Consider the following 27,652-nt stretch of genomic DNA (forward strand, 5'->3'; position numbering starts at 1 on the left):
ACACTAAGATACATAGGAAGCTGGCTGAAGAAATGACATTAATAAATTCTTTTTGAGAAGTGTGATATACTGCTGAGTTCCAAGAATTCACAGATATGAGACAGGGAATGACTAGCTGTGTAGGAACACTAGGAAAAAATCCTGAGAGAAGAACAGCAACTGAATGTTAGTTACTGATGTAGACTGATGAGGACGAAGAAAAATACTAAAATATAATGTAGACTCAACATTTCCATATGAAAGATAATAAATCCTATTTAACTCAGTTTGCACTGAATACCATCTCCAGTTTTGGGCATCCACAGTTTAAAATGTGAATAAGGGTGATCACAAATTGAGAAAACATGATGTCTAGTAAAAAATTAATTTTAAATCAATGTTTTGTGTAATAAAGAAACACTGGGGACACATGGGAAAAGCACTTAAATATGTGAAGTGCTTTTGTGAGAAAGAGTAAAGAACTGTTCTCTGTGTCTGCTGGAAAGTAGCAAAAAGCTTGAGTTGTGGCAAAGAATTCTGTTTTAGGGAACTATTTCTTGGAGGGTGACGTGTTTTTTGGGGTCGGTGGTGGGAGACAGGGACCACACACCCCCTCAGATCCATGTGACAGCAGAGAGCTTTATTGTTCAAACTGAGTTTATACAGGGGGTTTGAAACACCCTGATCTAAACTGCTGCTTGGTCTGATCCCCACCCAGCCCAGCTTCCTGACCAGTCTGCAGCTTAGGGTGGAACGTGATTGGTGAAGTCCTTGTGTAGATTTGAACCCAACCTATCCTTGCCTCATCTCAGGACTTGTTTTACCTCTAGGCTGGCCGAGGTTGAAGGTCTGATATGACCAAATTCATTTGGCAGCTACAAGCTAGCTGCAACTGATACAGGGAACAAATATCTAATGTTTAGAATCACAAAGAATTTCACGTTGTACAGTCTCCATACTTTGCGGTTTTTAACAACAGGTTATAGATAAGCAAATCTATATTAGAAATTACTTAAATAAACCATATTTTGCTTTGGACAAAGATTAAATAATAAGCAGTCTCCTGATAACTTTCACCTGTTTAGCACTCTTCTGTGTTCATTAAATTTCTGACACTCCTGTGATCCACTTATTGTTTGTTCTACCAAAAGAGCCTTAAAAGTTGAGCATGTTCTTCATTGTTGAAGATAGGTCAAAAGTTGATGCTCAAAGGTTGAGCACATCCTTGTCTGGTTTCAGTTTTGGGGTACTCCTGGTTTTTTTCCCTCCCTATTCTTTGCTGTCTTTGTAAAATAAATAAATGTGTCTTCTAAGAATAGTATCTTCTGTGAGAGTTAATTTTGTAACTTCTGCTTAGAAAGAAAAACAGTAGAACTTGGTCTGTTGATCTTTAGGAGTGGAAAGTTAGAACTGTGACTGCAGCCAGTGTTTTTCAGGGTGATACTGAAAGAGAAATTAGTGAAGAATTACCTTTAGGGGCCAAAGTCACACATGAGCCTTTTGTGTTGTGATAAATCCACCTTAGCTACAGCTGTGCTTGGTGAAAGCTGCATAGTGCCAAGAAGTGGAATACTTCAGTTATTTACCAAATTGAAAGGGTAAGCTTTGATCTAAGAGACGTTTACTAGTTCTTACAGATCTGGCCCAAGATTTTGGTCTGAGAGTGACACAGTCTATAGGCAGCAGCACTCTTGGATCTGATTCTAGCTGAGAACTTCATTGTACAGCTTTCATCTTCAGAAGGAGCTGAAGTAGAAAGCAGCAAAACTGGATGTATACATTTGTGAAAGGAAAATAAGGTACTGTAAATATTTTGTCATTTCTGTATTTGTTACTTTCAAAAGATAGAATGAAAACCATTAATATCATTATTGAATGAAAGTGAGACAACCACAGTGATTATGAATGAAAGGGGTATTCTGGTGTTGGTTACATAGGAATATATAGACCGACTTGGCAGCTGATTAGGGGAGACAGTAAGTGAGCTGAGAAAAACTTTATTTAATACAGTTAAGAAAACTTGCATTATCATATCTTGGGGTATAGTCTTCAACCAGCTAGTGACTAAGCACAAATACTCTTCATATTGTATTGAAGAAATATCATTCTTTTTATTGTCTTCTTTTTGAATAACAAGCTAAACAAAATGGAAGTGTTTGAGTATCTATTTAATAAGAAATTGATGTATTGAAATTACTATTTCTGTATAGTTGTGACATCTTTAATTTAGATATAAGCAATTACCACTGGAGCTGTAGTTAAAATGAAAATCATTATCATAGCATTAGTTTAAAAGTCAAAATTTGAAGAACAGAATCTATGTGTTCCTAAGATGAATCTACTACTGTTGTTGTCTCTAGTTTCTGTAATTAGGTACAAAAACCCCGTTATGCCTTTTTTTTTATTATAATAGCTAATAAACTCATGTATTTGACATATTCTTTTTTATCTGAGTTGTACTCACTCTTGTCTCTTGAATTAGTTTACATAATTACAGCCAAAGCTTATCTTCACTTCTCTATCCTCCAGAATTTTCAACCTTTGGTTTGGCTGACTAGAGATTCAGGTCTGTACAGTTCTGCTGCCTGCTGTCACATTTAGCTGCCATTATTTTATTTTGAGGAGAGAGCGTGTTTATCTGTTAAAAAATACGATGTTTGTGAAATACAGGATTAGCTTACAGTGCCACTACTTTTCATAATAGAGCAAAAGAGTACAGAAAAGAGCAGTTCATCAGCTTTGGTCCCAGGAATTGTCTTATCTCTACATCTTTATTTATGTGGAATTACTTATGATCCCTGCAGTCCTCCCTCTGCTGCTGTAAATTATATAACTGTGTTATATTTTGTCTGCAGCATAGGGAAATCTGATACATTTTTTCAAATGGCTTGTAATCAGACAGAAGGAAACCTGGGTTTACATGGCAAGGATTTGGTAGTGGGGAAGTTGCAGGGGTGGCTTCCCTGAGATGACAGCAGGAGCCATCCCAATGGCTCACAGAGCTAGTTCCAGATTTTCCAAGGTGAATCTGCTGCTGCTCAAAGCTGAGCACATCAGTGATGTTGTTTGTGCTCTGTCATAACAATTATAAGGAAGGGTAAAAAAAGCTGTGGGGCAGCTGTGAGAGAGGAGCAAGGGGAAAAAGAGAGGAACAACTCTGTAGACACGAAGATGCAGAAGGAGGGGGAGGAGGGGGTCTGGGCATTAGAGCAGCTTTGCAGCCTGTGGAGAAGACCAGAAGAAAGTAAGTTGCCCTCCCTCAGCTCATGGGGAGCCATGGTGGAGCGGATCTCCACTCTGCAGCCAGTGGAGAGCTCATGCCACAGCAATGCACGAGCTCTGAGGAGGCGACAGCCCATGGAGAGGAGCCCATGCTGGCACAGGTCTTCTGGCACAGGTCACAGGTCCCCTCTGCAAAGGACACACCTTGGAGCAGTGCATGAAGGGCTGGTTCCTGTGGGAGGAACCCCACACTGGAGCTGGGGCAGCTGAGATGAAGCTGAGATGAAGTTTCAGGGTGACCACAACCCCTATTCCTCATCCTCCTGTGCTGCCTGAGAGGGGAGATCGAAGTCAAGAGTGAAGTTGAGCCAGCAATGAAGGGAGAGGTGGGAGAAACTTTTTCAAGCTTTATAAATCTTTGTAAATAAAGAAAAATAATGAAAACCTGATCAGTCCTGGCTACTGCCTGTGAGTCTTTTCTGTATTCATGCTATTTTCTCCACATCCACTGCTTAATTAACAATAAATAATTGATGGTCCAGCAATTCTGCCTAGAGAAGGACAAGCAGTTTTTAGCAGTCTTACCCCCTCCCCCCCAGTTTAGATTTCCAAAGAACTTAGATTTTAAGACAATCTAAAAGATGTAGAGGAATGTCCCTTTATCCTGAAATCTTAGGAAAAGAAGCTCTATGTGCTACCACAAAGGTGAAGGAGGATAAAATACCCAGGGCAAATGGTTGTTTAATTTTTTTTTCTGTTTTTTTTCTCTGATTTAAAAATCAATACAGTTCTTTAGTATGCCCACTGAGATCATGCAAAGAAATCCTTTCCAATTACAGTAGTTGGGGTTTGTCTTGCATTGCCTACAGGCAGAGGTGGATGATCTAAGAGGGAGTGAGTGATAGAATTCAGCTACAGCACCACGTTGAATATATTGTGTGGATTTAGTGACAGAAGCTACACTTGCTGTTTCCTTCAAGTAGAAAACAATCTGTTATCCTCTCATTGTATTTGTACCAGCATTATATTTTAATTATCCTAGCTTCAAATATCATTTCACATCCCCTTCTATGTTTTCCCTTCTTCATACCTAGACTTATAACAACACAGGATAACTCAATTTGGAAGGGACCTCTGAAGGATTCTAGTCCATCCTCCTGCTCAGAGCAAGTGAGATCAGTCCAGGTTGTTCAGTACTTTATTCAGATGAGTTTTGAGACACTCAAATGAGTGAGGCTGCACAACCCCTCTGGGCCATGAGGTTCAGTGCTCACCTGCACTTGCTCCAGTTTATCACTGTCCTTCTTGCATCAAGGGCAGGCTGCAGAACTGGATGCAGTATTTCAGGAAGGGTCTGATGACTTTTTAATAAAGCAGTATGATCCCTCCCCTCTGTCTGCTGGCCATGTTCCTGCTAATAAAGTCTGGAATGCTGTTTACCATCTCTCTGCCTGAACATGCTGCTGACTCATGCTCAGTTTGCTGCCCTTCCAGCCAGGCAGTGCCCAGCCTATGCCATTGCAAGAGTTTCTCCCTTCCTAAACACAGGGCTTTGTATCTGTCCTTGCTGAATTTCATGAGAACCCTGTCAGCTGATGGCTCTAGCTTGTCCATCTCTCCCTGGGTGGCAGCCCTGTCCCAGTCTTAAGCTTCACCAGGGGAAATATATTTTGGATATTAGGAAAAGGTTTTTATTGAAAGAGTGATAAAGTAATGGTATGGTCTGCCCAGGGAGGTGGTGGACTCACCATCTCTGGATATGTTTAAAAAAGACTGAATGTGGCACTTGGTTGCCATGGTTTAATGAGGTGTTAGGGCTGGGTTGGACTCAATGATCTTGAAGGTCTCTTCCAGCCTAGTCATTCTGTGATTCTAAGCATATCATCTGATTTCCTCTAATTTGAGGCCATCTGCAAACTGGATGGTTGTGCATTCCATTGCTTCCTCCAGATCTTTGATAAAGATCCTATTATGTAATTCTGTATGAACATCATTTGCCATATTTTTTACTATAATGCAATTGTTTCTTAAAATATTTTTTTTTGATCCTTGTGCTCAGATTTGCATAGCTTTAAGCAGTCAGTGTGAATCTCTGTAAATTATTCTTAAATATACCTGGTGTAAATGAAAATTCACTGAGATTTTGTGCCAGTTTTAGTGGCCTCTTTAAGACATTTTAGAAATTTGTATTGCTGTTAAGTCATAGCTTTCAGAATTTATCTCCAAGTAGATAAATGACATTTCACATCTGCTTCCATGCAAAGTGACTGTTCACAGGAAAATGAGGGTGTTTTTCCAAGGCTGTTATGCCACTTTTCCCTGAGAACTGTACCTTCCACCAGAGAAGGGAGTAGGTTCAGCTGAAAGGCAGCAGTTGACACAGTTACTCTCAATAAGCCAGTGAAATGCTTTAGGAAACCAAAAACTTTCTGTGCAAAGGAAAAAAGTCCAAAGCTTGAATAAGTATTTCATTTAATATATTGTGATACTGTATCAGTTCAGTGTTTGTTTTTTTTTTTCTAAAAAGTGCAGTTGTGCCTGGAGGAAAAGGAAATTGATGAGGCCAGCAAAGTTTCTGCTGAGCTAGGTAGCAGTGCTGGGTTAATGCTTGAACTTGATCTTAAAGGGTTTTTTCAACTTCAATAATTCAGTGATTCTGTATACAACACCTTCCTCTTCCTACTTCTGCAGCAGTCACCTTCAGGAGAGGGAAGCTGCTTCAGCTGCTCATCAGTTTTATACCATCAAATAGCTTGTCCTGTTTCCTGAAAACTTCAGTACCTTATGTCAATCCCTAATGTTTTTATTTATATCTGAAAAGAGACAGAAAACATCAGAGCCCTTCAGTTAAAGTTCTTGCAAACATAAAGGTAGTCCTTACTATTAATGTAAAATGCTTTTTAATTATGTTCTTTAGTGGAAATGGAAAAGATCATCAAATGATTGAATAAATTTGACTTAAAATTTTCAGTGTCAAAGTTCCACTGATGCTCATGGGGTCATAAGCAACTGTACCATTTTTGAATATGGGAGCTGGACTTCTAGGACTTCTAGGTCACAACTTAAATACCTCTGAAAATTAGATTCTGGAGCTTGAACCTTTTTATTTCTAAGAGAAATGTAATGCCTGACTCAGATCTCAGGACATTCACATTTAGTCTCCACGTTGTATAATCAGCTGTCTGAATGGCTTGAGACATGCACTGGGGCACAGGCTGAGTTGCAATCCTTAATCTCATCCCTGTTTCATCTCTGAGCTGCATATCTGACAGTATAGGCATAGCTTCTGGTTAGCTTGACAATCACAAATATGGAACTGGAATGTGACTTCTCAGAACATGCTGGGAATGTGTATGCCCCAAAACCATTGATTTTCAGTTGGCCTACTTAAAGCTTTCAGAAATTCCCAATCAAGACAAATAACTGGAAGCAGGCATTTGTTACAGTCTCAGTGTAGAGGGACTGGTGTTAGTAAGTGGCAGGGAGGATAATGGCATGGGAAGGAAAATGTACTTCAGGCTGATGATACTTGTGCTTCTTGCCCAGATGCAAGACTGTGATTCTGGAACAAGAGGGCATAAAAAGGAAGAAGGAGGTTCCCTTCAACTCATTGCAGCTGTACAAGTTAAGGAGACACACTGAAACAAACAAAAAAACCCTACACAAACCAAAAAAGAAAATGCTTTAAGAGCAGCTGGTAAATTGAGACAAAAATGTCACTGCCTCAATCCATAATGAAATATCTTGCTGTGAAAATGCTGCTTCCTCATCTGGAAGTAAGAAGCCATTTCACCTGGTGTCATTTTATCTGATCTGACATGGAGACATGAAGTCCCTCAGAGCATCTTACAAATTTAGAAGGGAGTTGACAAAAATTCTCCCGTCAGTCAAGATCATGTAATCGCAGCTTCTTCCTGATGGACAAAACATTTGTATTTAGAGATCACATTTACATTTAGCAAATCAACTAAGCTAGGATAGAATGTCTGAATTTGTAAGCTATTTTTGCTTTAAACTGAACACTTGAGAGAAGGGCAGAAAGGTTTCACTAGCACCGATATTATGCATTGTGAGGGCAGTGGGTGTGTGCAGTGGCAATCACAAGGGAGGTGAACCAGGGCTGGGAGCTGCTGCATTCTTGTAGGAAGGACCTGGTGGCAGAAGCTTCAGGCTGGAAGGGCTGGCACATGCCTGCACTTTCCAGGTGCTACTAAGCTGCTCCTTAGGCAGTGGTGGGCCAGAGTGCTGTGAACAGGTGTTGCAAAAGTGGCTTGATTTGTGGAGCTGGGAGGATGAAGGGCATCCAGAGCAGTGCCTGGGCTTCTCATCATGGTTGCTCTTCCTATTTTGTGCAGCACTTTGAGTCTCTGCTTTCAGTTCTGCTGGGAGCTGCTTCTGGCTGCTCCTGGGAATGGCTGAATCCTGCTTTGGGAGGACAAAACTCCGGGGGAGCAGCAGTGTCAGCCTTGCCACAGCTGTTAGCACAGCAGAGGCACGCAGCATCTCTGCTCAGACTTGCTGCAGTAGTGTGGAGGGGGTGCAGGGCTGGTTTCTGCATCCCACAGGACACATTCCCTGTCACAGACTGGTGCTAAAGCCCTTTGCCTGTTGGAGCCCTTGACTTGGGTGGCACATCAGGGGGGTTGCTGCTGGCTTGTGTGGGGCTGCAGAGCCCCAGGGGCCTCTCCTGGGGACCCGCACACTGCGTGAGGCAATTACTTGCCTGAGGAAGGAGCTGCTGGAGGACAGCGCTGCCATTGAGGGGAACCCGGGCAGGCTGAAGAAATGAGCTGACAGGAATCTTACAAAGTTCAGCAAAAGCATGTGCAAAGTCTTGCCAATGGGGTGGAATGACCTTGACTAAAATGACGGGCTGGGATTCATTTCATCAAATACCTGGGAGACAGAGGGACAGAAAGGGATCTGAGGGGCCTAGTGAACAACAGTTTGCATGAGAATCGGCAGTGTGCCCTTACAGCAGGAAAGTCACCTGTTTCCCTTGCTGCACGAGCAAAAGCTTAGCCAGCAGGCCAGGGGAAGGTCCTGGCCTTCTACTTGGTATTTACAAAACTGACTGTGGAGCACTGTGTCCTGTGTTTTGAGCTCCCCAGAACAAGAAGGATGTCAACTTATGGAGACCAATGAGCTGGCCAGGGGACTGTAGCAAATGGCATTCAACAGAAGGCTGAGGGGACTGAATCAACTCAGGGTCAGAAGAGATGGCAAGAGATCACCTTCGTGCTGTCAACAAGTACCTGAGTGAAGGGTATAGAGGAGATAGAGCTAGCTTTTTCTTGGAGGTATGTTAAGAGGCAGTAGACACATGATACATAAGAGTACATATGATATATAAGAGTATATGATAAGAGGTGGTAGACACAGGGTATAATATGGAAAAGTCTGGCTAAATGTTAGAAAAAATATTTTTACTGTGGTGGTGATGAGGTAAAAGAACTGGTTTCCAGAAGAGGTTGTGGACATGTTCAAGACCCAAGCTGACACACCCCTGAGCAAAATGATCTAATTATACTTGCTTTGAGCTGAAGGCTGGACTAGGCACTTTCTCCTGACCTAATTATTCTAATATTCTGTAATCTCATACTTTATGTAAAAGTTGGAATTTCTCTTTGCAATAATAATAGTAATAGTAATAATAGTATTATTATTATTATTGTTAATGTTGTTGTTATTATTAATAATAATAATAATAATAACATCAATACCAACAATAATAATAATATTAGGTATTAACCTGAGGTGTGTATTAAGTAGACCCACACCAGGAAAATTCTTATTTATAATAATGTTTTCTTTCTGCAAAAATGACTAATTTACTGAGATCATCATTCAACAAATTGAACACCAAAACACAATTAAGATATAAGTTTATATAGCTTTGTTCAGACTAGAAATTCAGAAAGATCTATTTAGCTGCTTTAAAGGACATGCATTTCGCTTGGGCACATGAATTTCACTGTAAGAAGCAAGGACTTTTAGATGTTGCACTATTATATAGTATTATGCCTAATTCTTGTTGAGTAACTGCTCTAATAATGTCAGGTTTAAGCCCTACTAGTAGGATTTGGTCTTAGTTTTTTTTTAATCTTGTGTTTGTTAGCCTTTGCATACTTTTGCTAATCTTTTTATTTCTGTAAAACTACCAGGTATTCTCTGAAGTTTCCCTGGAAGATATTTACTATGTGTACTTATTGTTCAGGATATTGAAATCAAGGTTCTGAGTTTCTTGATTTAAAAATACCTCTTTTTCTTCTCATCCAGGTCAATATAAGCAGCCTGTGCAGAACACTCTGTTCATAAATGTGAAACAAGCCCACACCATCATGTTTGGCACTAAGAGGTCAGTTTCCACCATTTTTGTTATGCTTTTCATCTCAAAAAACTGAAATAGCATGGCTGTTGTGACTAATCTGAAATTTTTAAATTTTCTAAAAATATTGTTATACAAAACATCAGATAGATATGTTACTTTTTCTATTATAATGATTAGGTTTTCTTTGCTGTAAAGCTCTGATCTACTTTGTCAGGTACGTGGCATGCAGGCCAGGTAGCCTAAATGGCAAATAGCACCCCCAAGGCAAGAATGCCAAATGTATAATGTGTAAGAATGACGCTGTACTAGTGCTGGAGGACATCCCTCCTGCTTTCTGGTAGGGCAAATAACACCAGGACAACAAAGAACAAGTGTAAGATAGGCTCTTTTCTGTCATTTTAGGGAGTCTGTACTGATATAAGGTAGCATCCCTCTGTTACTCTCTGTGATCTAAGGTCGTACCCCAAATGTCTCCAAAAATCAACAGTTTTGAGTCCATGGAATGTGCTTCCTGCATATTTTATAAGCATCAGGTAATCTGTATTTGTCATCAGACAGTGTGTCCCTGCTTCCTCCCCAGCTCCTGCAGCCACAGGAGCCCTCATGGCACCCTGAGGCACCCTGTCAGGTTATCAGCTACTGCACCTGTGGGTCTTCTGCAGGGGAGTGAGATTTCCCTGCATAACAAAGATACTATAAACCATTCCCTCTTGTGAACTCCCTGATTTTTGTGCTTGCTGGCAGGCTTTTGGGCTTTTAGTAGAAGCCAGTCAAAGCCTTCAGCACTTCTGCCCCAGCCTAGCGAAACGTTTGCCTTGTGCAGCAGCAGAGCTCCTTTAATGTGGTACCTGGAGAAACACCTCACTCTTCTGAATTGTTGTGAAGAGAGGAGGCTGCCTTCCCCTGAGGAGGCAGCTATGAAGAAGCATCTTGCATGTCTGCAGGAGTCAGAGGTGGCAAATGATAAGAAAAATCAGCTTGGTTTTCTGAAGTTCCTGCCTGAGTTGTACAAGGCTCCAGTGTGAGCTGCAGCCTTGTTGGAGTCAGGCTGCTGCCAGGGGTTCCCTGATATCCTGTGCTCCCACTCGCATGGCCAAGAATTCAGCAGGGGATTTTGTGTCCAGCTGAAGTGGGATTGGCAGCCGACTCCAGACTGCTACCTTGTATAAAAAATGCATATGCAATACATTTTTAGGGTATCTTTCCAGTAAAAGGAGACTTTGTATTTTTAGATAAGGGCAGAATCTGTTTTGTTGGTGTGATGTGTTTTAAATAACTGCTGAAGAGGGTACAGTAACAATTACAAACTTCCCATTTGAGGATTTCTGCTTTTAATTAGTTGTCTCTGCAGAATATTAATACTCAAGTAAATCTTGACATTCTACCAAATGAAATAATTTATTATATTACATTATATTTAAGCAGGTTAGTTGTTTTTGCCAATGTGTAGTTTAACTCCTTATGAACTCTCTATTGCCTGACCTAAACAATTTTTCCCTCCTAGGATCACCTCTTTACCTTTTCTTAGTGTTATATAGCAATGGCAAAATTAAAAATTGTGTTTGATTGGTAGGCATGAAATTTTATTATTTTTTAAATCTTTTTCCTCATAAATTTAATATTGATTATAATGAAAATGCAAATTCCTCATACAGAATATTACAGACAATGTGAAATTCTCTTCCATATCTACAGACAAGGTTTTATGAAAAAAGGTGCATTTGGGGAACAGAAACTCTTTGTTTCTCTGCTGTACTATGTTCTGCTGTGTCGCACTTTATGCAGACTGTTCTGAGTCACTTGCAATAAAAAAAGGGAGGGAAAGAGTCACAGTAGCCCTCTATGCATAAATTGGGACATTACCTCAAGTGTTCTTGAGATTGGTACCATGTTTTAGCTTGACAGAGATTGAGTACTTGTCAGATGTTTTGTTCTAACTATTGTAGTAGGTTTTGAATGTAATTTTCATAGAGAACTATTAATTGTGACCAAGAAAATCCTGAGGTTCTATTGATTATTTTTAAAGGGTGAAAACTCCTACAAATAAACTGCCTTTGTTGAGAGTTTTTGAAATCTTGGTTTAATACATTGGATTGTTTCTTAAAAAGAAATACTGAATTAATTTGGAAATATAATGAAGAACGAATATATTTTTTCTGGAGGAAAGGATGACTTAAGGTTTATTTTCTTGAAAAAAATGGTTTTAATTGGTTCTAATACATTATTAATTATAATCTCCATGAAATTGCATAACTTTGACTCAAAAATGGAGTTATCTCCTGTCACCAGATCTTTGGAAGTTATCAGGTGTATATAGTATCTCAACTGCTTTTTCATTGATAACTTTCTCTTAATTTTACGTATAAAGTTAATCTTTAGTGGATAATCCCTGTTGGATGGGCTGGTAAAAGTGACTGTCTAGACACAACAGCTTTGACAAACTTTGTATGTGAGGCAGGTATTTCTCAGCTGCTTTATAAGACTCTGTTGTTAATGTGAACTGACATAGCTAACAAAGAGGTGAATTCCTCTTCATTTCAGTTTAATTTCAGAGTTGATCCTATGATTTTAAGTGCTGAATGGTTGTGGTTTCTCTGTATTGTTCTTGTGTTCTCCTCTCATCTGTTTCTCTATCATGCAAATTTTTCCACAATTAATTTAATCTGCAATGAACACCAGCAATGAAATAGCAGAGGTCAGTACATATACCAATGAGTTTCTGTGTGCTGTGTTATTCATGTTGTATACTCATCTTCATGTTTCAAGAGCAATCGCTGATACCATTCTCCTCATGTTGAACACAGAAGTATTTAAATAACTTTAGGGAAGAGATTTTTACATTTTGGGAACCTTTTTTATGTGTGGAAGATACTCTGCAAAGAAAGGCTCCCAATCAATGCATCCCCAGGATCTGCAAGGCCACTCTGACCGTCTACCTAACACTATTATTGTGATGTTCAGGGGTATTCTTACCTGCAGTTATTTCTGTTCTGCAGTTTGGAAACCCCACGTTGTATAGCTCATTTAAACTGTCCATGCAACTGGAGAATATTTCTCCTGTTTGGCACACTCAGTTTTCTTTTCCTTCTCTTGCCTAAATTGGAGTGCTTCAAAAGATAGCCTGAGTGGCAAATCCATCCCTCAGAGCCAAGCCATTTGGTTGCTAAATGAATTTAGCAGCTTGAAGGAAGCAATTGTGAGGAGCACGAGGACATTTGCTTAAGTGTATGTGTGTGATATTGCTCTGTTCCTGGAGCTGCACCCATTTGTCCCCTTGTTGAAGAGCCTTGTAGATGGTATATGTTTTAGAAAGAAAAAAGAAAAAGAAAAACAAAACAAAACAAAAAGAAAACAAAACAAAACAACAAAAAAAAAAAGCGAGAAAATTACTCTAATTTCTAAGGACCCTGATTGCCCTGATATGAACTCAGCATTTCAACTGTACTCTTTTTTGTGGAGAGCATTTTATTTATAGGGTGTGATTCCAGCCTGAGGCACTGTGGCCAATGCAGCTGGTAGCCTCTGCTGGGTGTTGATGGTTGGTTTGGTGCTTTGTGATGGTTGGCCAGGTCTGTCTTGGCCAGTGGTCCAAGAGTTTCATAACACAGCATTTGTTTCTGGAGGCAAATAGTTTTCTTTCCAAACTGCAATCCAATCAGCCATCCTGGAAAGCTGTAGTCAATTTTCCTAGGCCAGGTCTGTCAGCAGCAATTTGAGTCCTGAGATAAATAGAAAACAAACCTCTCTTCCAGTGTCTAATCATATTACCATGTTTATAAACTTAGATAATAGTTAAGCTAGACAAATAGTATGATTGGTATAGGAGGATGATGAGATTTGGAAAGACATCAGCTTTTTAGTCACTGATAATTACTGACTTTCTCATATCTGGTTTTGATTAAAAAGTTAAGGAAATAATGTTTATTTATATTATAAACTCCTGATATGAACATACTGTAGTGTTTTCAAGATTATATTTAAGATAATATAAGCCTAATTTCTTCTTTTCTTAATTGTTGCAGGGAGAGCATGTTTATACAGGGTTTCTAAATGTCATGGTTTTAATTGCATTAGACCTGGACTATTGCTGTTTGTTCTGATACCCCTGCCAGGTTCTAAAGCATGGTCAATGGATGCCCACAAGGTCCTGTTCATTACTGAACACTAGGACCATATGCCAAAGTTTTTTCTTTGGGATTTGTAAGTGTACAAAAATAATTATCTGATTTGACCCTAATTCTGGTGGTCACAATCCCCTTTCTTTTGCTTTTTAATTGGAAAGAGCACTCCTTGAATGAAGCTAAAACATACTTTGTGTCTTCTTCTCTGCTACATAATTAATTTTTTTTTATTGCTGAACTTTGTTATGGTAGTGAATTGCAAAATAATATCTATTGACATGGTCTCCTTTTAAGTTTACTACTGACTCTAAAATATGAACTTTTAATTTCTTGCAGTTTCATTGTTTAGGGATCTGGAGGCTGACTAATGTAAAATGATAAGGCAGCTGTGACACTCGGATTTTATTCAACCAGAACAGATGCAGTCTGGAACACAGATGTAACAGACACAGACAGGGGTAAAGAGTGGGGAACAGAGCAGAACTTGACACTCCATAAGCAGTAGCCAAAACACTGATGTGTTTCCAACAGGTTTTAAATTACAAATTCAAAACACTCGACCATATGGTCTGCTGTGAAAAAAATTAACTGCATCCCAGTCCAACCCAGTACAATGTAAAAAACCGAATCAGTGTTCATATGCTGAAGCTTAAGCTCCAATAGAAGTATTGTATATCTAATAAAAGACAGAAAATACATATTTTTAGTTTAATGATCCATCCAATAAAAATTTGACTTCCTACACATACAAAGAAAGCCACAAAATTTTTACACAATGGTGAACAGCTTTTAAATATTTGCTTTAAGCAACTGCATCCCTAATTAGAAATATATATAGAAATAAATAAATAAAAATTAAAATATTTTATATGTATTTTATATACTGAATATATGTTTTAAGAAATGAAAATATAAAATAAATTTAAGTCTGTTTAAACTTTTCTAAACTGTTAATATGTTCTCAATTTTATTTTTACAGTATCCTACTTCACAATAAGGCTCTACTCTGCCTTTTGCAGTGCCTTTTAAAGGCGTTTACCTGAGCTAATCAGATAACTTGGCATATATATTTTGTTAAAGTCATCTCTATTTCTACACCAACTTCATGATGTAGGTCTAATACTCAGAATTATTTAATTATCCTAATTGTGTTTATTTGCTATATCTTGGAGTTTCTGTAGAAGTGTCTGATCATTGCCTGCAGTTTATTTAATTATAGGATTACACTTGCACTTCAGCTATAACCTTTAATACCACAAGTTCCTTCTTCAAAAGGAAGAAGATTTCAAAGGCTAGCACTTAAAAATACAAAAAGGACCTAACATCTTAGTGACAGGATTGTTTTTTGGTTTTTGTTTTGTTTTTTTTTTTTTTCCCAGTGGAATGAAAAGTGTATATTTGTTTCTCAGTTTATCTCAAACAATAAATGTGTGAACAAAACTGCAGACACCTTTCTTGTTGTGGTTCCAGATCCCTTATGCTTTAGAAGATTCAGAAGGCAGAGAATTCCTGAGCAAGACCTTAAGATATACTGAGTGTGTGGCTTGGCTTTTTACTTTACAGGGGTGTGTTCACGGTTCAAGTTCCTGCAGAAGGGCAAACTGCTGCATTTCCATAATAACTGGAATTCTTTTGCTTCTATTCTAGAAATCAGGATTTTACATAAATTTTCTAATAATGGTCTTTAGCAAGAGTATGCAGGATGAGGAAAATTATTTTTTTGTCTTTTTAAAAGGAGCATTTGGAGGAAAAATATGCCGAGATATAAACTGAAGGTCAGTCTTGCTGAATGATGAAGTCAGGACTCATGCCCCAATTCAGTCATTTCTTCAGGCACCGGAAAGCATGAAGAAATTTCCCAGGCAAGGATGAACTTTTCCTCATGCTCAGATTTCATGCTGAGCTTGGGTCTCAGTGCCCTGCAGATATCTCCTGTTAATGGTATATATCTAGTCTTAGCAGAGCTGCTCCTGCTGGATTCTGGCTGCAAAAATAGTTTAGTAACATTTCTCTGATTTTTAGGAAATGAAATCTGTAGATTAGAGAATTAATATTACTGCTACATGTGAATCTTACTCTCAATTTGAAACCACTTTTTTTAATTCCAACTTCAATATGAAAAGCACACATGTAACAATTAGCACCTAACAGAGCTAAGTGGCATCATCCAACCTCTGCTGCATTTTCATATGGAAGAATGGCTACACTGGTGGTCATGAATAAATTTTCTCTCAGGGTTAGCTTGCCAGATACATCTCTGAAGCAGAACTGGAGCCATATAATGAAAGCAGTTGCTGTGTCTTACAGACTTTTTCAGATGCTTCTGGCAATTGCATATATTTTCAGATATCTCCCCTTTTTTGGATGTTTTTTTAAATCCCTGCCCACAAGGACAAAACTGTATCAGACTGAAAGGCTTTTCTCCCTGTTCTTTATTTCTTAACAAAAATCCCAATATCCTGATAAAAACCAGATATCATTTCACAATGTGATATGTCTACATCCTGCTGGTATGTGTATAAAATCACCAGGTTAAATTTTCATCATGGTGAATAATAGATATCTGCACAAGTCCCATGCTTTGTTAATAGGATTTTTTATGCTGTTCCCTGATACTTTTTAAACACTCATACTGGTGATGTATTTTATTATGGTGTTACAGAAGACACTTTAGTAAAGTGTATTCTGATTCTGTATTCGGCAACATGAATCAGTCCCAGGGAACGGGACCAACTCACCGTCTGTGCCCGTGCTGTATTGCTGCAGATAGTGGTCATGGGCTGTTGCCTCCTTATTTATGTGGCCATAAATTGCCTGTTTTGCTGACACTTTAAAGTAAATGAAGGAAAGCAACAGCACTGCTGGCTTTCTGGCAGGAAGCCTAAGAGCAACTTGGTATGCCTTGTGTGCCTAACTAATGCCACTTCAATGGAAAGTTTTAATTTAGTGCATGTCTGTGTGTGCAGAGAAGAAATCAGAGTCATTTGGTAATAAGAAAGTGTATCTGCTCCAGAGTCACTGAGAAGCAATTTGGTGGAAGCACTAAATGGCTTTCAATTAACTGGAAAATATTTTCTTAAATATCATCAGAAAGGACAAAAAGTCAGTCTGAAGGGAAGACTATAACATAATTCTGTAGATCTAACCCATTTGCCCCATACTTGTTATAAGATGTCATGGTAGTACAAGTTAAAGGAGTAGAGGTTGTAAAACTAGTATGATATGCTGGATTTTATTATGCTCACTAATTGCAATTATTAGAAGAACACTGGAAACTGGTTTGCCTGGAGCCAGTATTTTTGATTTGTCCTTTCTGTAGCAGATTCTAATCTTGCAAACATCCAAAAATTCATTATACAAGTAAAATTTTTATAGCAAATATTTTGTAACTAGGTAGCCCTATTAAAATTCAAGCTGTTGAAATTGAACTTAGCACATGGGAATTTGAGCCCTATTTCCTCATTCTCACAGTTACAGGGAAAAAAGTGCACTCAGTTCTCTTCAGACTGTCTAGAGGGATTGCTTTTTATGAAAAAGAGAAGGTCTAAGGAGCCGAGATAATTCATTTGCCATTAGATATGGTCCATGGCTTATTTTGGATAATGTTTGGTATATAATTTATTCTTCTATCTGCATTACAGCAAAGCTCAAAGCAGGCAACTCTTTTTTTTTTTTTGGTATGGGGCTCATTACATCATATTGTATTTGCCTTAATCCCTATAATCTTTTTAAGGCCTTAATACAGAGTTCTTTCCATCCTTTTATCCATCTTTCAACCAAGGTAGAAACCTGCTTTTTTGCTCACTAAATGCTTTTTCCAGAAGAAGTGGAGTTTTCTCAACACCCAGCCCAAAACTCGGCAACAAACTCTATGAGGAGCTAGGGATGACCACACAGTCTTAAATTTTGTTTGGTCTTCCATCTCTAATGTAACTATGGGTTATTCTTTACATTAAATAACAGTGAAAGAACAACACTTAAGCCTTGTCATGGTGAACTCTTTTGTTCCCCTGTATGACATCTTAGTTTAAATTAATGTTCTTCTGTGAACTATACTGTCAGATGGAAGCTTCTCACATTCCCAAAGCCCCATTTTTTTCATTTGTTTCTTAACACGGACAAGGTTATTTTGTGAATACAGAATTCTACGTCTGATATCACAGAGATGTGATGGGATGACTTCTATGACTGGAGTGTTGGAATGGAAGGATACATGCTCTGTAGGAAGGACAGGAAAGGAAGATGAAGAGGGATATCACATTTTATATCAATGACCAGCTGTACATGGAGCTCTGGGATGGATGAAGAACTGACCAGACCAACGTGGGGCGCCAGTCTGTAAAGACGTTTATTTGTATTCCACGGACAGATATAAGCGAGATCTCTTTGGTTGCTCTTGGGGGATGGGGTTTATTCAGGATGCATTGTGGCCCTGCCTCGAGCTGCTAGACACAGCAGGCAGGGACAGATGACATTATAGGGTCTGGTACAGGCCACTCAATCAGGAAAACCAAGTGGATGAAGCCCTCTGCAGATAGAGAGGAGCAGCCTCATATTCTTACAAGCCCTTCCCTCATGGTGGGCCTCCACCACCCTGATATCTGTTGGATGGAGAACTTAGCAGGGCATAAACAATTTAGGAGGTTCCTGGAAAGCACTGATGGTAACCTCCTTCTCCAAGGGATAGAGGAGCCAGCAAGGGGAGGTGTTATGCTGGACCTTGTTCTCACCACACAAGAGAGGCTGGAGGGGAATGTGGAGCCCAAGGGCAGCCTTGTCTCCAGTGGCCATGAAATGGTGGAGTTCAGTACCCTTTAGGGCAGTGGGGAGAGTGCATAGCAATCTCACTGCCCTGGACTTCAGGAAGGCAGACCTTGTCCCTCTTAAAGTGCTCCTTTTGGTAGAGTACTGTAGCATAGACTTGTAGGGAAGAGGAAATAAAGATAACTGGTTGATATTCAAAGATCACCTTCAAACTCAGAAGAGATGCATCTGAACAAACAGGAAATCAGACAAAAATGTTTGGAGGCCTGTGTGGAAGAACAAGAAGCTTTTGAGTAAACTGAAATGCAGAAAAGAGTGTGGAAGCAAGGACACATGTCATAGGAGGAATACAGAGAAATTGTCTGGCCAATCAGGGGTCAAGTGTGCAGAACTAAAATCCTGATAGAATCAAATATAGTCAGGAGCTATAGGAATATCAGACTACAGAAACTGTGGGCCCTCTCCAGAAGGAAATGGGAAACCTTGTTACCTGGGATATGGAGAAGGTTGAGGTATCCAATGCCTCTTTTTCCTCAGTATTCACCAACAAGAGCTCCAGCCACAGTGCCCAAGTTGCAGAAAGCAAAGGCAGGAACCAGGAGAATGAAGGACCACATGCTGGAGGAGAAGATCAGGTTCAAGACTAAGGAACATGAAGATGCACAAGTCTATGTGACTTGATGAGATGCATCCATAGGACCTGAGGGAGTTCTCATAGAAGTTTCTAAGCCACTATCCATAATACTTGAGAAGTCATGGCATTCTGGTGAAGTTCCCACTGACTGGAAAGGGGGAAACATAACCCCTGGTTTTAAAAAGGAAAAAAAAAATGGAGGCCTGAGGAACTACAGGCCAGTCTGTCTCACCTCTGTGCCTAGCACAGTCATGGAGCAGATTCTCCTGGAAACTGTGCTAAGGCACATGCAAAATAAGGATGTGGTTGGTGACAGACAACACAGTTTCACTAAGAGTAAATCATGCCTGAAAATTTTGGTGGCCTTCTATGATGGGGTTACAGTGTTGGAGGATAAGGAAAAAGCAATGGATTTAATCTACTGGGACTTGTAAAAAGCATCTTACCCTGTCCCACATGACATCCTTTGTCTCTGACATGGAGAGACATGGATTTGATGGATGCACCACTTGGTGGATAAGGAACTGGCTGATTGGTTAAGCTCAAAAAGTTGCTGTCAAGGGCTCAATATCTGTGTGCAGAGCATTTGTGTGACAAGTGACATTTTGCAGGGCTCAGTATTGGACTGCTGCTGTTTAACAGCTTCGAGGACATGGGCAGGGGAATTGAACCTGGCAGGCACCCTTGACAAGTTTGGCAATGACACCAAGCTGTGTGGATTGTTGACATACTGGAGGGAAGAGATGCCATCCAGAGGGTCATGGACAGGCTTGAGAAGTGGGCCCATTCAAACCTCATGAAGTTTAACCAGACCAAGTACAAGGTCCTGCACAATAGTTGGGCCATCCTCCTGGGCAGAGGATGGATTGAGAGCAGCCCTGAGGAAAAGAACTTGGGGGTGTTGGTGAATCAATGCTTAGGATATGCTGACAACATGTGTTTGCAGCCCAGAAAGCCAGACATGTCCTGAGCTGCATTAAAAGCGGTGTGGGCAGCAGGGCAAAGGGCGGGGTTCTGCTTCTCAGCTCTGCTCTTGTGAAATCCCACCTGGAATGCTGTGTCCAGCCCTGGGGTCCCCATCACAAGAAGGAAATGAACCTGTTGGAACAAGTACAGAGAAGAGAAGCAAAGATGGTCAGAAGGCTGGAACACCTCTTCTGTGAAGTCAGGGTGAGAGAACTGAGGGCTATTCAGCCTGGAAAAGAGAAGGCTTCAGGGAGACCCCATAGCACCTTTCAGCACGTAAAGAGGGGCTGTGTAAGGGCTGGAGAAAGACTTTTTACAAGGACATATCATGGTAGAGCAAATGGTAATGTATTTAAACTGTCAGGGGGTAGGTTTAGATTAGATATAAGGAAGAAATTCATTACATTATGTTGAAACCATGGACTGGGTTGCCCAGGGAAGTTGTGGGTGCTTGGAAGTGTTCAAGGCCAGGCTGAATGGAACTTTGAGGCACCCTGGTCTAGCAGCAAGTGTCCCTGTCCATGGCAGAGGTATTGGAAGTAGATAACCCTTCCAACTCAAACCTTTCTATAATTCTATTCTAATATCTTCCTCTATTCCTGCTATTGTTATGAAAATGTGTTTCTGAAGACTGAAATATGTAAAGCTTCCTTCCTAGCCTGTATACTTTTTCAAATATATATAGTAGATGCGGAGTCTCCTGGCAAGGGGAGAAATAAATGCAACAGATGCACAGTAAAAGCAAAAAAACTATGAGAGTAGATCCAAGAATTGAAGATGGCATTAAAAGGTTATTTACCTTGTGGCAAATAATTGTATTTTGTCTGACTTTTATTACTGTGAAAGATAAGAAATATTTTGGCAGTTATTATGATAAGTGAGTTGTAAACAAATGATCTTGTTTCTCTGGGTATTATGGAGCAATTCTAGGTGCCTCCACAGCTCATGACAAAGACAGGAATCCTTATTAACAACATAAGGAAAATCCAGAAACCAGAAGAAATACGTATCTTAGAATTTTCCAATTAAAGTAATTAATTCCAAATCCCAGTTTTTTAATGAGAAGGTGGTTAAACACTGAAAGAGTTTATCACAAGATTGTATGGTCTCTGTCCTGGCACACAATCAAAACTGTCTGTGGCCCTGAGCAATCTGCTGCAGCTGGGCTGGCTCTGGGTGGGGAGGATCCCAAAAGGCCCCACCAGCCCCAGTGACCTTCTTTCAGGGTCCTTCTTGTGGAAATACCTCTACAACAAGAAACCTCTGAGCCCCAAATTTCTGAAAGCAATGAAGGTTTGTTGTACTGTTTGTCTTGCTGATTAGCACTGCCTGTATTGATGTCTTTCTCAGGCCTGGTCTTGGCCACTATCCCAGAGGATGCTGAGCTGGGCTGACCATTGGTCTGATCCAGCATGGACGTCCTTGCATGTCTTAAGAGGATATTTGGTTAGACTGCAGATAAGGAGTAAGTCTAACTATGGAGGACAGATTATTGAGGAGATGAGGCAATGCAGCTACACCTGTGATCCAGGCAGGGCAACCCAGGAAGAATCCCAACACTGAGATTTTGCATGAAGTTTTGTTTTCTTATCAGTTCTACGATGTAAGGCTGGGGGCCCTTCTCTTTGAGGAGACATTGAAGATTTTGGGTGCTTTGGTAAGGACTCTGTGTATCTGTGCAGCAGCAATGAGGAACATCCAGCTAATGTTGTGCTGTGCTGGGGAGAGTGGGTGCTGCCAGACCCTAGCCTAGCACTGGCACTAGCACTGAAGGAACAGGAAAATAAGTTAATTCCAGTTAAACCTGAGTGTAACATTACCACTCTGAGATAAGGGTTACTATTTCTAGCAGCAAACAATAGTGGTTTGGCTGACAGTAAAAAGACAGCATTACCTATGAAAGGGGAATGTGGCTTTTGCAAATGGACCAAGACTGGCTTAAGGACAGGCATGCTAGAAAAAAATTCTGTTTTATCCAATAATTTTTATGAAGACCATTAGCAGCAGAAAGAATAACAAGCTGCCCCATATTCTGACTGTGTCTGTCTGTAGGAGATCCAGATGCAAGCATGGCTTGTGACAGGTGGCTTTTTGCCTCTGCTATCACAAGAGTCTCTATGCTATCAGAAACAGCTCTATGTTACTTTCACTTTCCAGGCTCGTGTGTTTCCTCATGTCAGAACTGCCCTTTGGACCTGCCCCTTTATAGTATGAGTTATGCCAGTAGAGATCCAGGACACTTGTACTGAGAGATGAGCTGCTCCACACATCATCTTTAATACAATGATTGACTTGCATTGTCTGAATTGTTTCCAGTTCATAAAGCTGACATTTAATTAACATCAGAGTTAACTATCAAGTTAAGCAGTCCGGTTTTCCTGTTTTAACAATTGTGAACAGCATGAAACCCCAGGAAGATTACTTTCAAGGTAGATTCATTAGGGCAAAAGAAAAGATCATTAGTGACTGGTAATGGTTGTTTCTCAGTAAGATAAACACTAATTCAGACATGCTTTGAACTGTCAGTGTGGGCTTGCTTCAATGACAAAGGGTAGCTCTAGTATCCTGATTATTCTTTTTACTTTGGCTTTAAAAAAACCCTTTGAAAACCATGAAGTGTTGGAAATATACTGTCCTATCCACTAATGAGCAGTGGAAGTAATGAGATATCTCAAAACTCCCTCAGTGTCCACATACTTAGCATACACTTGTGTGAACTTCATCTAAATCTTTTCAAAGTGATGCATGGCTTTGTTGTCAGGAGAGAAATACTGGAAGTAGTTTCCATCTATTTCAGTCATTCAGTGACTCATGCTGAGTGGCAAGATCAGATTAGATCAAGTCTGAGTGTCTATTATAATTTGTGATATGCATATGAAATGGTCTCTTCTGTGCTGTATTCCTCCCTAGTCGATGGGCAACATTCATAAAACCAGGATGAGGAAAGTTTTCTGGTAACCATTTGTTTGTGAGAAAAAATTTTATCTAAAGGAATAAGTTCTATGTGAAAATATCCTCACATATAGGATGGTGCAGTAGTGGTAATGGTGGAGTCCCAGCTTGCCCATAAAATTATCTATTTCCCTGAAACCCCTTCAAGGGGATTTCACAAAGAGTGTGGGTTCTGCCTCTCTTCTTTCCCCTTCTGGTCAATAAGGGCTCTGCTCACATGTACAGCTCTGGCTGGAGCTGCAAGGGAATCCTTATTCCTTATTAATTTAAAGGTTGTATTTAATAGAGGCTTCCTTAAAGCAAACTGGCCTTTGGTAAAGTACAACAGTTTTCTGTGGCTTTTACCTCCTGTTTGTATTGGCACCCTGAAATAAAAAAAAAAAAAAAAAGAAAGAGAGGGAGAAAGAGAAAGAAAAAATAAAAGATTTGCCATTCTCTGTATCTTATTTACCAGAAGCACTGTCTTGTGCACCATGACGCAGAGAAAAAAAAATTCTGAGCTCTTCATTTTTCTTTACTTCTCACCTTGTGACATTTTCTCACAGGAAATATTCACAGCACCTGCAAATGTTGAGAGTTTGGTCTCAATCCTTGTGACTAGCAATGGATGAGATAAATGCAACTTCTATCTCAGAAAAAGCTGATCATGTGCTTCCTTTAATAATGAAAGCTGTTTAAGTCTGGAGATTTTGTCTAGATAATATGATTATTTAGTTTTAAATTGACTCCAGAGCTGAACATATTCATGTGAAGAACCTCACTAAACAGCCTGTATATGAGTGCAGATATCAGCATGTGATTATGAAATGCCAAGCATACATCATAGATGCTGATAATCAGGTTTTAAGTGATTGTTTTCTTCCCCTCAAATACCTCTCTAGATTCTGCCTAGTCCATCTTGTGAAAGTTTCTGAAAGCGAATTTATAGGAAGAGTCTTGTCTCCACAGAATTAGTTTCTGTCAGTTCTGTGAGTTTCCATGTGTTTTGCTGAAATTTAGTGCATATTTGTAAAAATGGCTGTTACATGCATAACATTAATGGAGGGTTTGACAGATTGTTTTCTTCTGTTCAGGTTTTTAATTCAGGAAAATTATCTGCTTGAGAAAAGGAATTGAACTTTATATGGATTTACTAATGAAGTCCAATGGTCTCTGTTGTTTATGATGGTCTAGGATTTAACTCTGCCTCTCCCTCTCCCTCTAGTTTTGTTTACTCTTATAGTCTGTAATTATGGAAGAGTTAGCTTGGAAGAATATTATGTTTCATTATGTTTCATGATTGATTTTTATTTTGGATATTGACAATGAAAATTAAATCTTATCTGCATATATAATTTATCTATTACAATGTATTACTAGAAGGGAAATGCTGTTAACTACAAACTATGAAGAGTTCGAGGCTGCAGAGTTTTTATCCTGTGGCTCTGTGCATCTGTTGCTATTTCACAGAAGATTTGCATCATGGGATCAATCCTAGGACCACAGTAGTAACTGTGAACTGCCACTGGAACTGGGACTTTTCTTATCATGAATGTGGCCTGAGACCTTTGTAGTTCCCTTTCTCTCTGCACCCCCCATCCAAGCCTCTCAGTGGGGATTAAAGCAGGGCCAGGAAGGAATTGTAGAAAAAAAGCTACAGTCCTGAATAGCTATTTGAATGCATAATTATTTAATGGTCTCCTCATTTGTAGTTTTCTAGGATGCTTAAACCATCTTATACTGTAGGTACACCTGGGCTGATTTATATGATCTCAATATTCATATTATAATTGAAATGAAGCGAAGTAGGTTCAAGACCTCAAAACTACTCTTTATCTTCTGACATATAATTATTTAATTATTTATATGTATATCTATATATATCTCTACCTCAGTTATATTTTCTTCTTCAAACTTTAGGATGAGTCTACACTCCTAGTTTAGATCATATTACTTCTAATAATATTGATTGATGCCTCTATAAGGTAGATAATATATTACTATTGTAAATTTTGTTGGTGGGACTTGATGATTTTGATTTTGGGTTTTGTCCAAAATGGGTCCCACAGGAAGACCAGCCAGCTCTGTGTCCTGCAGCTTCAGAGTTCAGGGTTACTGCTTTAGGTGGCTGCCTGTTGATTTTGTTGTGTTTTGCAGAGCCAGACACGTTAGACTTGCTGTGTGCTCACAGCAGGCAAATGTGCTGCTTCCATAATTCCAATACTGGTAGAATTGCTGTCAGGAATGTGGAATTAACCACTTTTAACAGTTCTTGATATGAAAGCATCCCTGTATACATTGACAGCCTGTAGTGCTGCTTGCCTAGTAAGAATGGATGAAAATCATCCTTTGGGTTAAGTCCTGGAGAAAAAACAGATATATATCTCTGTATATAAGTGTGGTAGAGAAGTATTTTGTGCAGGTAAGCACTCTACTCAAGGATTGCTTAGTAGTGTTTGCAGAGGGATGAAATTACTTACCTTTGTCAGAGTTTGTGTTATTACCACATAATTAAAACACTACCTCAGTTTGGTTCTTCCACTGGGATAATTCATTGATTCACCTATTTTAGCTGCTCATTTATAATGATCTAGTGTTATGTGTTTTCAGAGGTCATTATTATATATCTGCTGAGTGTTTATAGTGTTGGATATTAACATTAACTAAAAATCCTAGTCTTCTATTTCATTCATGGGGAGAATATTATTGTGACTATTGTTTGTGGTCTTGTTTCTCAGAAATACTTTGTATTCTAGAATTTTACCTAATGTGTATTTAGTTCTAAATATATAGAATGAAAATTTAATTAGTTTACTGATTCATATATGCTTTTGAGAGGTTTTTAAATTTAAAAAAATCAAGAACACAAAGCAACATCCAGAGTATTTTGGAGAGCAAGTTAAAAGTAAGGAAAAAGCATCTAGCATTGAGCTGGAAGCTGTAGTTTTAGAAAACGTCTAGAGCCTCTGGCAAAAGAGGGAGAGAGGGAGGTTTTTGCCTTCTCCTTTCTGTGCTCTCTTTTGCTCACTTCCCTTCTCCTGCTGCTTAAGCAGAACCCTGCAGGTGATTGCCTGGCAGGTGGGTGCCGCTCCCTAAAGGAGCAGAAGCTCATCCTGGGGCAGTGACATTTGCCACTGCACAGGTGAGGTGCCTGGCCTGGCATCCAGTGTCAGAGCCAGTGCAGGGAAGGTGGAGGGCTACTGCAGCCGTGGTGGTGGAGAGCAAGCTAAATCCCACCAGGTTTTGGGGGTTGCACTATGACATGCTCCCTGCATGCTCCCTGCTTTAGGCTGAAACAACTAGATTTTCCATTTTAATTTACAACACCATTTTAAAATAGAATAGAACAGAACAGAATAGAAAGTTCAGTTGTCGGGGGCCTGCTGTGATCATCAACTTCCTGACCAATTCAGGGCTGACCAAATGTTAAGGCTAGTTTTTAAGTCGATTGTCCAAAAGCCTATAAAACATTGACAGGCTTGAGGCATTGACCACCTCACTGTAAGCCTGTTCCAGTTTTTTATCACCTTCTCAGTAAAGAAATGCTTCCTAGCGTCCTGTGTGAATCTCTGCTGACACAGCTTTGAACCATTCCCACACCTCCTGTCAGTGGATACCAGGACCATGAGAAATGGACCTCCCCTTTTCCTCCTCAGGCAGCTGCGGAGTGCGATGAAGTCTTTCCTCAGCCTCTCTTTTTCTAAGCAGACAAAGCCAAAATCCTCAGCCGCAGCCCCAAAACGAGGATGTCAGAAGTGGGATTCGAACCCACGCCTCCAGGGGAGACTGCGACCTGAACGCAGCGCCTTAGACCGCTCGGCCATCCTGACCCACGTAGGGGCGCCCTGGCGGCTCGGTCAGTGTCTATTTGTAAATGTTTTTAGTGTTGCGGCATTGTTTTTCTGCACACGGTGTGTGCTGAAAAATATTCCAAATGAGAACGTATTTCGTGTTGACTCTCTGGTAACCATAATAACTGATATTTATTTATACATGCAGCTGTTGCATGTGTGCGTGAGTGTTAGTGTGCAGAGAAAGAAACAGGTACTTTTGCACGTTTATTACATATGCCATGAAGCAGACATTTGAAGCTGTACAGAAATTAATAAAAATATGGTATGCGGTATTGTTCACAAGGACATTGCTTAAGGCTGATTTGTTTCCTGTAATGTCTATGAAGATCCCCCTGGGATATGTACAAGTTATTAATGGTAAAAGTTCTCTGATATTTGAAAGGGGACTGTGACACTGAAGCAAGTTGTGTCTCCTTGCTGAAGGGTTTATTAAAAAAATTCATGTGCTTGAAAGCTGGGTCTAGGAACCTCTAAATAGACAAATTTGAGCAAGATTTGGCAGTAAAAGTAAATGTGAAAGTCAAGAGGTGAGCTTGTTTGGAAACATCAGGTTAAAGTGCAGTGTCTTTGTTTGGAATATTAACTTACTAGAGGAAAAAAAATTGAAATGGGACAATCAGAAACTGTCAGAAATGGCAAATAAAATATTTTTATTTAAAATATAAATTAATTATAGAACTTATATTAATTATAGCATTAAATTGCCTTATAAGGTTTTAAGGAATTATTGTATAATTTAATAGAAATTATTTAATTTATATATTTAAAATATTTCTTTATAATTTAATAAAGATATTATTATATATAAAATATGTAAGCATTATAATATAAATAAAATTTAATTTATTAA

General features: G+C 39.5%; 1 protein-coding gene and 1 non-coding gene across 24 annotated transcripts in view; one reads left to right on the forward strand and one right to left on the reverse strand.

Moving 5' to 3' along the window:
• OXR1 (oxidation resistance 1) overlaps positions 1-27,652 on the forward strand; it is a 338,566-nt gene that overhangs the window by 103,606 nt on the left and 207,308 nt on the right. For 21 of the 23 annotated variants that reach the window (XM_030266557.4, XM_072924916.1, XM_030266543.4 and 18 more), the window contains one exon: positions 9,481-9,559. The exons of the other annotated variants lie outside the window; for them this stretch is intronic. In XM_030266557.4, coding sequence (XP_030122417.4) covers positions 9,481-9,559 — 79 coding nt within the window. Of the gene's footprint in view, positions 1-9,480; positions 9,560-27,652 lie in introns of those variants that run through there. 23 annotated transcript variants of the gene reach the window in all.
• Positions 26,696-26,778, reverse strand: TRNAL-CAG (transfer RNA leucine (anticodon CAG)). Its single transcript has one exon. It is a non-coding gene; the product is annotated as a tRNA-Leu (tRNA).

The sequence above is a fragment of the Taeniopygia guttata genome, chromosome 2, assembly GCF_048771995.1.
Source record: "Taeniopygia guttata chromosome 2, bTaeGut7.mat, whole genome shotgun sequence".
NCBI lineage: Eukaryota > Metazoa > Chordata > Aves > Passeriformes > Estrildidae > Taeniopygia > Taeniopygia guttata.